The sequence below is a fragment of the Strix uralensis genome, chromosome 2, assembly GCF_047716275.1.
Source record: "Strix uralensis isolate ZFMK-TIS-50842 chromosome 2, bStrUra1, whole genome shotgun sequence".
In the NCBI taxonomy this organism is placed as follows: Eukaryota; Metazoa; Chordata; class Aves; order Strigiformes; family Strigidae; genus Strix; species Strix uralensis.
The window spans coordinates 137,401,625-137,414,343 of NC_133973.1; the positions used below are offsets into that span (position 1 = coordinate 137,401,625).

Here is a 12,719-nt window from a genome sequence, read left to right on the forward strand (position 1 = left end):
TGGACCATCCCAGGCTTTGGGTTGCTCTGACACCTCAGATATTGTAATCCACAAGGCGTGTTGCTGCCTTCTTGTCCTGGTTTCGGTTAAACCATGACACTTCTCTAAAAACCAGCTTTGTAGTTTGTCTTGAAGATGCGTGGTCACATCAGGGTTGCTCCAGTTAGCCCTGAAATGCAACAGCAACAGCACTGCTTGGGCTTTCTGGGTGCCAGATGATGGACAGAGCAGCCCTGGGTTCTGGGCTCCTACATTCCCCTGTAGTGCCTTGGTCCTTGAGCAGAATCACACTGGCAATTCACAGGGGAGGACACTGAGTGGTAAAATTATTTTCAGAGCTTGTAAACAATCTGTGACAGTCCCCCTCCCCAGACAACCCAGCTCTGTCTCCTGCTCTACACACAGGGCTGTGCTCTTTGAGGATCACAGATATTCCCATATGGGAGAGTCAAGGTGGGCTGAAGACTCATCTGCATTTGCTAGCCGTGGCTCAGTGATTGTCACCTTCTTCCCAGGAAATGAGTCCAGCCCGTGCGGATGTGGAAATGCATCTTGACTTCTTGTGCTCAGCAGCTTAAAGAGAAAATAACAAAGATGATGATTTAAACTGTTATTAAAACAGGTTTCTTATTACAAAGGAGATTTCCCTCTCCCATATCCAGCTCCAGGAACAGGCACCTGCAGATGTGGTTTGGTACAGGTGTGGTGTCTGGCTCCTGGGGCAGGGCTAGAGCCAGATGGAAAGAAGAGATGGAAGGAAAGAAGAGTTTTTGCTGCAGAAATTCCCTTTGGCTGCTTTCTTCTCCAAGCCAAATGAGGCACGTGGCTGATGCGACCAGGATTAGGGGTGTGGGAACACCTTGGAGCTGTCGGCAGACTGGTGGCTTGGTGCCACTCTCAAGTGGGTTGGCATCAGGCACAAAGATCTCACACCTGATCCCAAACTTGAATTAATGGAGAAAAATAAATAATAACTTGGCTGATGGAGGAGATCTCTGGTCACCTGGTGCCAGAGGGATCGCAGGTGATGACAGTCTCTCCCCGGCCAGTGGTGCGAGGAAGCTGAAGGAGATGAGGGGAAGGGAGAGACCCGGTGGTGTAGAGATGAAGACGTTTGCAAAGGAGAAGCCCGGAGCTCCTGGAAGGTCTGGGACCTCCATCCACGCCTGCCTGATGTGGGAATATGGGCATGAAGGTGTTCAGTGCTGTGTAAAGCCCATATTTCTTGGGCTAATAAAGTGTCTTGCTCTAAGCACCCCTGGAAGTGTGAGTTGTGAAGGTGGAGCAGGAGAAATGGTTAAAAAATCCACGCAAAATCTGGCCTTGGGGGTCTAAGGAAGCTGCAGGAGACCATCTCTATGATGAACTGGTGGCCCTGGGTTATTCTGGCCTCGGGAAGCGGCGCTGCGGAGTGGTCACGGCTGCTCAGGGAGGATCCAGTGCTGCCCAACTTCTCCATGAGGGTCCTGGAGAGCAGCAAGCTGAGCCCCACGAACACGCAGAGCAGGGCTGGCAGCCGGCGCGGGATGGCTTCAGCCAGGATTTGGGGAGCAGGCGGGAACGGGAGCGGCATGTGTGGTGAGGTGGCTTCTCCAGGGGTGACTGCATGGCCCGTGGCTTTCCAACCAACGGCGTTTCGTGCCCAGCACCTCTGTCCTGTGGAGACGAAGGGGCAGCCGAGGTGTCACCTGCTCTGCTGGGGTGGCGGGAGGAGGATTTGGGATCGTGGCTGGGGGCCGATGGGGGGGTTCCTGCAGGTATTTAAGATGGTTTTATGCAGCTGGAGGAATGTAAAGCACCTGGGGGGGCAGAGGGGGCTCGACCGCTTTGTCTGGCTGAAACTTCTGCCCCTGCGGGTGCAGGGGGGATAGCTGCACCCTGCTGCCCCAGGAAGGAAGGAGCCTGTTCATGTCACTGGGAAGAGAACTGGAACTTACTGGGATGGGAATCAGGGCACTGGGGGACCTTGGGGATGGATCAGAGCCCTGGGAGGGGAGGCTGCAGCCCGGATTTCGGGTTTTTCTCACTCGGAGCGTGGGATGCTCGGGGTTGTGCCAGGGCCGGCTTTTCCCCGGGATGGGGTGGATGCATCTCCCGTGGGGGGCTCAAGCATCTCAGAGCCAAGTGGGGTTTAACAGGGAGAAGGGGTGTAGCCCGGCTTTGTCTGGTGTGTGTGTGTGTGTGAGATAGATCCCATTAGTGTCACTTCCCGGCTCGTAGCACCCCAGGACGGGGTCCAGCCCGGCAGGTCCTTCCAGGCTGCAGGGAGGCAGGGGTTAAACCTGCGGCTCCCGCACCCCCTCCCCGCCCGCCCTCCCTCCGCCCTCCTGCCGCCGAGGAATTTCCTAAAACACCCAAAAAAAAAAAAAAAGTGGGAAAAAAAAAATAATAATTAAAAAAAAAAAAACCCAAAACCACCCTGCGGATCTCAACACCCCCCACCCCCCCATCTCCGCCTTTAATACCAACAAACAAACTCCTCGGCTCTCCCTAAAGGAGGCGCCTTTGATCGGAGCGAGACGAGCCCCGCCGGGCACCGGCACCGGCACCGCGGCCCCGGCATCCCCGGGCACCGGCCCCGGCCCCGAGACAGCGGCCCCGGCAGCGGGACCGAGACATCACCGGGCACCGCACCGGGACCAAGCAGCGGGACATCGGGCAGCGGCACCCCCGGGCACCGGGACCGAAGCCCCCGGGCGCCGATCGCCGGGCTGCGATGCTTCCCGGGGCGGGTCCCCTCGCCTTCCTCCTCCGGTGCCTGCTGCTCCTCTTCGCCTCCGAGAGCCGAGCCCGGGCTCGTAAGTCCCCCCCCCCACCCCTCCACACCCCGCTCCCCTCCCGGCTGCGCTGGGTCCCTCCGTGCCTCAGTTTCCCCATCGCTGGGCTCCCCAGAAAGTTGTAGGGGGGCTTTGCGGACATGGCTAGGGACACGGAGAGGCTCCTCGCCATGGCGGGTGCTGGTCCTCCGTGGCCAGGATGTCCCAGCAAGCCAGGTCCCCCATCCTGCACTATTGGGGACACGGCTGTGTCCCCCTCCACCCGCTGCTGTCCCCGGCTGCTTTGCGGGGACATACAGCGCCGAGCACACCGCTGCTGAGGGGGCTGTGGCCTTTGGTGGGCTGGTGGGGATGTGCTGAAGGTCTGGGACGCTCCCCCCCCCCCCCCCCCCCCCCCCCGTGGGCTAGAAATCACACAGGGCAGGGGGGTGAATTACAGCCTTTCCCCTGCACAGATCCCACCCTGCGTGGGTGCATCTCCCCTCCGAGGGTGCACGGGGACATGAGCAACTTGGGGAAATGACCCCCCCCAAACCAAGTTGGGAGCTTTCCTCCACATCCCTCCCTTGTCCATCCCTTGTTCTCTCCTTGCTCCTGCTCCCATCTGGCTGACTGGGACAGATAAAATTAAGGATGGGGAAAGGAAGGGACGTTCAGCACTTCCTTGTATAAAAAGGCTTGAAGTACTTGGCCAGGGCTCTTCAGCATCTTGGAGGGTGCTGGAGGTGTTAATCAGGGTGAGGAGGTGCGTTTGGCTTGGGCAAAGCATTGGGACCCCCCCCAGTGGGTGCTGGGCACCCCTACTACATCGCAAAGCCACCTGAGCACTGAGCAAACCAGAGCACGACCCGTCGTGTCCCTACATTTTATTCTCCCCTTTAATCTCCCAAAATCCCAGCGGAGTCTGTCGGTGGCTGCGTTAGGGTGATTTACGACTTGCCCACTGCCAGCAGTGCATTAGGCATTCGCCAAATAATCGTCCTCCTGGAGCGCTGACCCAAAATGTGAGCGCTGGATTTCTTGTCCCGGCAGTGGGGGAGAAAGGCAGGCGGATGGATGGGGCTGTGTTGGAGAGCAAAATTTGGGTGAGTTTGGCTACTTTCCCTTCCCTGGGCTCATTGAAAGCCGCCGAGCTCAGACCACAGTGGCCGTTTCTTGCATGAGGGTTGTGAGTCTGACTCCCTGCCTCTGCCAGGGCTGTGTTAACTGTGGTACCCAGGTTAGGAGGAGGATGGAGACATCTCCAGAAGGTGAAACAGATGCTAGGTGAGGTGTTTGCTCTTCAGAGGTGCCTGCTGATGGTAGCAGAACCCCTAAATTGGGCATAAAGCCTCATGAATGGGGGTACTAGGGGTTTGTCTGCTTTGGGAGGACGTGCTGGTGTCCATTTGTGGGCTTTATAATGGTGATAAAGAGCTGGGGGCTGTGGGACCGGGGCAGGATTGGAGCTGGGAGGTCCAGGATCGCCCCCAGCTCCATATCACTTTGGCTCTGTTGTGGGGCACATCCCGCGGCATGGGGGGCTTGGCTGTGGCTCCAGGTGCCCTGTGGCCGAGGGCAGGGGGGGTCTTGGTGACAAGATCCTCATTGAATCGTGGACTTTTCTCCACCATCCACCTCTGCAGCTCACTGCCTCACATTTTGCTCGGGGCTGAGCGCTCAGGGAGAATGAAGACAGGAATAAATTAGTTACAAGCGGGCTCATCAGCCAAGAGACCTACAGTGTCGTGGCTAAAAATAGGTGAGAAGCAGAAACGCTTAGGCTTGAAGGCAAGTCAGAAAAGAAGAATTTGCCCACAGAAACAGGCTATTTTAGGGGATTTACACTCTCAGCTGAAAAAATATCAGAGGCACAGGTTACTGGGCCGAATGTGCTGCAGCCCGGCCGCTATGAGTAATTCAGCAGCAATAGTTGAATGCAATGATATTTTGGCTGGAGGCATTTAAAAACCAGCATCTCTGGAGAGTGCGGGGCAGTGGTTTTCCCCAGAAGCTTGGAAGTTGCCATTTAATTTCTTTTTAATGTGGTTCATGGAGAAAAGGGTGTTTGTGGGATCCATCTCTCATATGAGTTTGGATCCAGCCTGATGACAGACTGAGTGGTCCAAGGTGGGAAAGACTGGGATGAAAAGCAAATCCTACTGGCGGCCATGGTAAGGGAGAGGCGAGGGCTGCACACCCCGCTTTAGAAAACTGAGCATCCCCTTGGGAAGAAGAGGAGGGAAATGGGGCCCCGTCTGCTGCTCACAGAGCCCATGGGGATGCTCTGAGTGTGGGACTTTGCTTAGCTCCTCCACCCCGGGGAGCTCAGGGATGCTTCATGAGGCTGCATTCGCAGAGCTGCAGAGTTTTCCAAGCTCCCAAAATCCCAAGAAGAAATTCCCAGCCCAGGACTGAGCGAGGCGAGTGTGTGGGAAGCGATCTGGATGTGAGTGGAGTCATTAGGATGCCACATGTCAAGGGCCCAGTGTGTTTTAACCAGTCCCTTCACAGCTAAGTTGCATTTTAAGCCCTTCATAAATACAGGGCTGTCATAGGAGCGCCTGGACTTTCTGTACCAGACAGTGCTTTTTACACTTTATTTATGGCCGCTCTTAAAACTCACAAACTGGTTTGCATAAACACACCCCCACATGCCTGGCGCGGTGCTGGCAGTCAGGTGCGTGACCTCCAAAAAAGCTGTCGGGGCTGGGAGCCTGGCTCAGATGTGCCCTGCTCAGAGAAGAGCTGTGGGGGGACCGCCTGGGGATGCAGAGATGGAGGAAACCCCTCACTCCACGGGATGAAACTGGAGAGAAGCGGGGTGAGGTCTGTGGAATGTTTCGGTAGCATCCCTACTGGAGCCAGTTTGGTACGTGGAGTGAAAGTCCCTGCTAGGGAAACTGAGGCATGGGGCTGGTGGAGGCTTTCTGTGGTGGACGAGCAAATTGGGAGAGGTTGTTACCTTCATTTTCTACGCTTTGGGGTCTTGCAGGTGCATTAGCCCCTCTCTAACCATGGGTCAAGGCTTTACCTGCAGCAGGGACTCACCTCTGGGGACTCCTCAGTGTCCTGTAGCGTAGAGGAGCTCCAATGTAAGTCAGGATTGATGTCTGGTGATCCCATGCATGTGGAGACCCAGCTGGGCAGTGGGTGTCTTAATGGGAGCCCTTCCTCAGGGCTGATGGAGCAGTGATGTAAAAGCAGCTTAAAACCAACCATGACCCATCCCTCACATCTGGGAAACCCTGACGTGGGAGTGGGGAATGTAGGGGCAGGGTCTTGCACATGCGTGTGTGTATGTGATTTAACTTTGTTGAGCATCAGTCCCTGTATCCAGAGGGATATTCGGCCTGAGCAAAGGAGAATTTGGCAGCAGAACATGGTATTTCAGTAGCCATCACATGTGTAAGTTTAATGGCTCACCTTGGTTCCTGCTGCCATGCTTGGGATCAGTGCAGGAGACCATCTGACCTGTTTTGGCCCCTGGTTCAGCCATGGTCAAAGCGCCCAGGCAGTGGGACAAGTCACACCACCTTGGGAAATCCATGGGGACATCCTTGTCCACTGAAAATGTGGAGGGGTGCAAGGAATTGGCTCGAATAGGCTGTGCCCGTGGGTGGGAGAGCTTCAGGGGACAGGTCTCATGGACATGCTGGCCTGAGGGGACTTGTCTGCATCCAAGTCCAGGAGATGTCCAGAGGTGGTCTGACCAATGTTGGCCAGTTTGATGGTTCAACAAGGAGGCTGTGGGGTCTTGCTCATTTCCCCTCATTTTGCGGTCTCTCACTGGCTCTAGAGCAGGTCATGAAGATGTGAGATGGCATCTCGTTGGTGACTGGTGTATGAAGCTGTTGAGATACATCCTAAAGAGGTGTTGGGGCCGTTCTCATGGTGTGAGAGAGATGTCAGCAGTCACTGAATGCAGCACAAGATGGGTTTTTCCATGCCATTCAGTTTGGATTGGTGTCTCTAGACCGTCTTATGAAGATGCTGTTCCAGCAGGTTCATAGAGTGTCTCAGAGCCTCCGTGACAGCCTTTTCTGGGGTTTCAATCTCCTGGTAGCTGGAAAGCTTCCTGCAATACTTATCTTAAATTTTCCAGGCTTTGCCCCAAAGTAATTGCTTCTTCTTGTCCCTGCCATGGCCAGAGATCACCCTTTTCTTGGTAACAGCTCTCTTATTCCTTGCCTTCCTGTGGTACTTTCCATCTCATATTTCCATCCATCCAGGATGCCATTAATAATTAATGACAATTAATGATAATCAGAGTAAACCAGGGCCCGGGCATAGCCTCAACATTGACCGGGAGTGTTCAGACTCTTGCTGTGGGTGCACTCTCCAGCATGGTGTTGGCTTGTGCCAACTTGGGCTTTGCCAAATGCCGGGGGACAGCTGGATCAAGGCTGTTCCAGTGGGTGGGTATGGACATAAGCAGGGCCAGGCCACTGGTCCCAGACCCTGGCCTGGGGTATTCGGTGATTTGGATGTAACCAGGTGGTCCTCACCCAAGAAAATACTGGAGCCATGGCAGAAAATGGCTGTTGGATGGGGAGACAGGGAGAAACTTTCCTCCTCCATGATGTTCCCAGCAGAGCCCTTTAGGGTGGGCAAGGCAGAGCAGCTCCCATGTGCGGGAGCCGCTCTCGGCAGCATCTCCCACCCTCCCTCTGGACATGAGGCCACAGGACTTGCTGCTGAGTGGCAGGGGAATCATTTCCATGGCTTTCAGTTGGCTTTTCTGGTTCATACAACCCATAATGGTACTCTGAAGAGCAGGGTCTTGTATCGGGAGCTTCTTGTATTTGAGAAGAAACTAGTTAGATGGGACCTGTTCTTGGAGGTGTTTCATAATGGGAACAGTTTCCACCTCTGCTCCTGCTTCCAGGTCTCCTAGGGCCACCTCCAAGCGTGGAGCCTCTGACTCACAATCAGCAAGCTCTGGTTGTGTCTCCAAGGTGATGTGGACCAGGCTGGCCCACTGTCTTCTCCTGCCTAGGGATGGCATGGTCCTCGGGAAGGAAACCAAGGTGATGGCTTCATCTGGATTTTTTTTCAGTCTTGAAAATGCTCCGCAGCTCAGGAGCCCTCTCTGGAAAACGAGAAGTGAAACAACATGACGTTTGTGAGCGTACTGTTGGTGAAGACGCAATAAATAAGGAGACTGAACGGCATGGGAGAAATTTACTGCCACAAATGGCTTTTCACTCCGAGTGAATTGGGAAGATATCCAAAGTTTGACCTCTGAAAATTAAATTATTAGCCTGGCATGGGAAAAAATGATCCAGAGCCTCCAGCTTTTAAGCCTCCTCCTTCCATCCATCCCCAGCTTGCTTTTAACCAAACATGCCGGCACCTCTTGCCAAATACGCGGCATAGTGCTACTGAGATGCGGACAAGTGTCTGCTGCTGCCCAGCGCTGCCAGTCGGCTTTAATTTTACCAGCGGGCCCTTTGCAGACATGAATCAGGCTGCTTTCGAGGGCTGGACCCAAACCAGGGCTCCACTTGTGATTAAATGTTTGAACGAAGCAGCCAACTGGCATGGGAGCCTGCAAGCTGAGCGGCCCCGCGTCACATGAAGGCAACTTGATTTCTTCACCCTCAGCGTAATTCATGAAGATGCTGCAAGCAGGGAAAAATGAAGTCACTTTCTCACCCTTTTGCAAAATGATGATTTTTTTTTTTTTAGTTTTGTGGATTTTTTTTTTTTCCTCTCTTCTTGGTTTCTGCAGTTTCCAGCCACATGCTCCCCGTTCTTGCGTGGTTTGCTGTAAGCTTCTGTTGTGCATGGCCAGGAATATGGGTTTGCTGACTTGTCAAGAGCTTTGGAGCAAGCTCTGGGGACAATGTAAAGACCTGAGTAGGGAAAAGGAAGGAGAATGCCTCTGCCTGTCCTTCTGATGGCATCCACCCCAGAATTATTGCAAATCTCCACCTCTGCAGATGCAACACTGGCCCCGCAACTCTGTGCTTGGGCCAGGTGGTCTGGACAGCTGGTGGCCACCTCCTTTGAAGGTAGAACTTGGAGAATCATGTGCTTGAAGCTATCAACGAGGAGCTCAGGGCTGCTGGCTGACCTGTAGGGCTTGAGTTGGAAGGGACCCATAAGGAACATCACAGACCCGTAGGGCTGCCCTTCCTGATGGCCACAGGGTCTGACCATGGCAGAGCATCGCTTGGGTTCATCCTGAGGATGGTCAGGAACTGGAGGAAGGACGGCAGCCCACCACAGCATATTTGTATGAGTTTTGCCTGGTTGGTGGAAGAAACACGTTAAGCAGGTGGCATCTCCAGGTTTGGCAAGGTGGGACAACACCAGCCAGACTCTCTAAACCACTGCTTTGCCCCAGGTGAGAGAGCGGAGCATGGGGTGGCTTTTAGTTTCATTTGAGTGGTGAATGCCACCGAGTTCATTTTGAGGACCCTCTGCTATTCATCGAGGAGTTCTTCCAGCAGCGTATGGGGTCAGCACCCACTAGCTTGCCTGACTTCATGTGGCAGGCTCCTGGAGCTGGTCACCGTGACTCAAACAGTCCTCTCCCCTCTCCCTGCAGCCCCAGGGCACCGCAAGGTTTTAAAAGACTCATAAACGCTTCAGGGAGCATAAATGTCTCCGCTGCCTTCGAGCAACGTAATCACCCAAACTACCTCAAATTCCCTCAATGACATAACCTTTTAAATCACCTTCAGTTTTTTTAGTGGGGCTGTGAGCACTTAAACCACTAATAACACACACGGGCAGGCGTGTGCTTATTTACGAAAGACCTTAAGCCCCGGCGCGTTCCTCCAGCTGGTCAGGGCTTGGGGACACGGCACAGGAGAGGGGGGAGCAGCCATTGGTCTGTGGTGGGAGTTACAGAGTCCAGGTTCCTGCAGGTCCAACTGGGGCCAGACTCAGTTCTGCAGGACCAGGCGATGCTTTTTGATGTGAACGTTAAGAATGGCTGAATTGGGCTTTCTGGCCAAAGCCCTGTGGTTTTTGGTGGTGATATGGCCATGGTTTGTCCCATGGGTTCTGCTGCAGGCTGGCCTCATCCTGATAAAGGGTTGGTGTGTAACCAAGGGCTTGGAGATGGAGGGGGTTGATAGGAACCTTCTAAAATCCAGGGAGAGGGGAGATCCCAGTTGTGCTGGGCACCATCTCATCCCTCTCCGTGTGCTGCCGCAAGGTTAAACGCATGCCAGTGTAGTCAGGGCTGGTTCATTTATGGGACGGACACCTCCAGTTCAGGAGCATGGCTGGAAACTTGCTCCTTCTCAGGATAATAGGATCAAGGCAGAAGAGAAAAATACATGGTTTTATGCTTTTCAGGCCAAAAAGTGGACAAGATGGACTTGCTATGCCCATAAATGAAGAGCATGGTTCAACCCACTCCAGCCAGACCAGTGCCACGTTGAGCCCAGTAAAGCCAAGGGGCTGAGCCTGGTGGGATGGGCCAAGCCAGCACAATCCTGCTCCTTAGGGCTTGTGCTTGGCTGCCCATGTGCTGACAGTGCTTGTCCAGGGATCCTTGAGAGAATGAGCTGAAGCTCTTCGGGGAGCAGAAGGTTTTCGTTCAGAAAGTGTTTCTGCCTCAAAATGTCTTTTATTTTTCTTCGTTTTGTGGGTAACAGTGAAAATGTCTCCTAAATTCAGGGTCTCCTGTCTTCCCAACCATTCCCAGCCCTTCTGGTCTCCCTGGGGGAAATACAGTCCATTGGCATCACCCTGAAATCTCCTTTCCATCTTCCAGAGAGTGCTTCTACTGACCTATTTTATAGTGAGAACTCTAATTTTTGCCTCAGAAACACTCGTTATGTTCCTTGCTTGCAAAGGGAGCCCAGCTTGCTCAAAGGAGTTGCCATTTGGGTCAGACAGGTCCCAGCCTAAAAAAAACAAATTATGGCAAAAAAAAGGCTTTTGGGAAATGTATTCTATCTGGGGTTTGGTGAATGGGATGTGGCCATCAACTACTCATGGGAAACAGCATGAAGGCACAGAGCTGTCCTTGCTCTTCTCATCACGAAGGAAGGAGAGTTCTCCCAAGGACCATCCTTTTCTCTTACATAACTTCTCTTGGTTGATTTTCAGGGCCAGATATGTTCTGCGACTTCAACGGCAAGAAGTACAGCCCGGGCGACAGTTGGCACCCCTACCTGGAGCCGCAGGGGCTGATGTACTGCATCCGCTGCAGCTGCTCCGAGGCACGTTCCCCATGAGGTGCCGCGGGAGGTGGTGGGGATGCTGCTGCGTTGGGGTGTTGCCTTGACAGCTTTTAAACAGATTGGTTCTAGTGTCTAATTTGACCAGAAAAGTCCTTTCCAGTCCCATAGGGACGTTGGATTAATCTCTTTCCTTCTGAAAAAGCCCCCTGTCCCCCTGGGGGTGTTGGGTTGACTTTGTGAGGGAGCTGTCTCAATACTGTTAGTGGGCTGTGGGAGGAAGTGGCTCAGGGCTGTTGTAGGACCATGAGTGATCTTTGATGATGAGAGATGAGACCATGAGCTGGCTGGATTTGAGCTGGGGATGAAGACATCCTTGGCTGGGTGAGCTACACCAGCACAATCTGTCGTGATAATGTGGCCATCATCCAACATCTCCCTCCTCTTGAACTGTCTTTCTCTCTGTCTCTCCCCAGAACGCCAACATCAGGTGCTACCGGATCCAGTGCCCGGCTCTGCAGTGTGCCAGTCCCGTCACAGACCCCCAGCAGTGCTGCCCGCGGTGTCTCGGTAGGTGGACAACCCACAGGGAGGGGGTGACAATGTGGCCGTGGTCCTGCGGGACGTACCTCAACTGCAGTCACTTGGATGCTCACACCTGGGGCAGCACAACGGTGCTGGGTCTGGCTCTGCTCATGGGGTCATGGCAGCCATGGCAGCTTGAGCTGCTCACATTGCTTTTTCCCCCCAAAAATGTCATTTTGATGGAAAAGAGCTCTCTACCAGACCAATTTCTCCAACTGCCCCCCATCCTGAAAGTCTTGTAGGATCAAAATGTCAGTTCATAGTTCAGTGACAAACCAGAAGCTACACTTTATTCAGATCATTTGCTAGCAAAATGTGTTGGATACAGGAAAAAAAAATTTTGAATATTTTAAACAAAATTCTGCAATTTTCCCCTCCCCTGGATGTGACGACCTCCAGCATCAGCTGGAGTGAGATCAAAAGGGCTTCTCCCATGGGTAATTAGCTAAAAATTAGAGATAGGCTTTTTTTCTATTTTTTTTTTCTAATTTTTCAAATCACCAGTGGTTTTTGACTGGCTTTGCCACCACTCTGGCACGGCAAGGGAACAAGACCGTGGGAGGTCGGACGTCCAGGTTTTACCTCTGTGCTGTGCTCAGCATGGTCAGGTCAGTCCCATCCTCCAAAAGCTTTTGGGCATGTAAATCGCCACGGGCTGTGCAATGCCCCGGCCACTTCTTCATGATAATTGTGGTGTGTAAAGGGCCTTTTGTCCTTTTGGGTTGGGCTGGTGGGGAATCTGCTGAGCATTGGTGCTACACTGGGGCCAGGCAAGGGCTGTCTCTCATCCCGTTGCTTTTTCATCTTCTTTTCCAGAGCCACATTCCCCTTCTGGCCTCCGGGCACCCGTCAAGTCCTGCCAGTACAACGGGACGACCTACCAGCAAGGCGAGATGTTCACCACCAGTGAGCTCTTTCCCAGCCGCCAACCAAACCAGTGTGTGCAGTGCAGCTGCTCCGTAAGCTACCTGCGAGCCCACGGGAGGTGGGGAGGGCTCGGGGTCTACTCCTGCACCCCAATAGTGTCCCACCAGGTCAAAAATCATATGAGGACCATTGGGTGGTACCAGTTCATGGTGGGATGGTTTACTGACAGGATCAGGTTATCAGTGCAGGAGATTGAGCTTCCTCTGAAAAGGTGCTGGCTCCTCCCTGCCCGGTGACTAGGGACCACGGCAGAGCTGGGTGCTTCCCCCTCTGCCTGGGTGCATGGTCTGGCCTCAACCCAGAGCAG

The 12,719-nt window shown here is 53.7% G+C and overlaps 1 protein-coding gene across 1 annotated transcript in view; it reads left to right on the forward strand.

Annotated features, from left to right (window-relative positions):
* The first annotated feature begins 1,910 nt into the window (after window positions 1-1,910).
* The window catches only part of CHRDL2 (chordin like 2), a 28,446-nt gene continuing 17,637 nt past the window's right edge, over window positions 1,911-12,719 (forward strand). Inside the window, exons 1-4 of the mRNA XM_074860612.1 lie at window positions 1,911-2,798; window positions 10,830-10,942; window positions 11,377-11,470; window positions 12,302-12,444. Coding sequence (XP_074716713.1) covers window positions 2,717-2,798; window positions 10,830-10,942; window positions 11,377-11,470; window positions 12,302-12,444 — 432 coding nt within the window. The 5' untranslated portion in view covers window positions 1,911-2,716. The remainder of the gene's footprint in view (window positions 2,799-10,829; window positions 10,943-11,376; window positions 11,471-12,301; window positions 12,445-12,719) is intronic.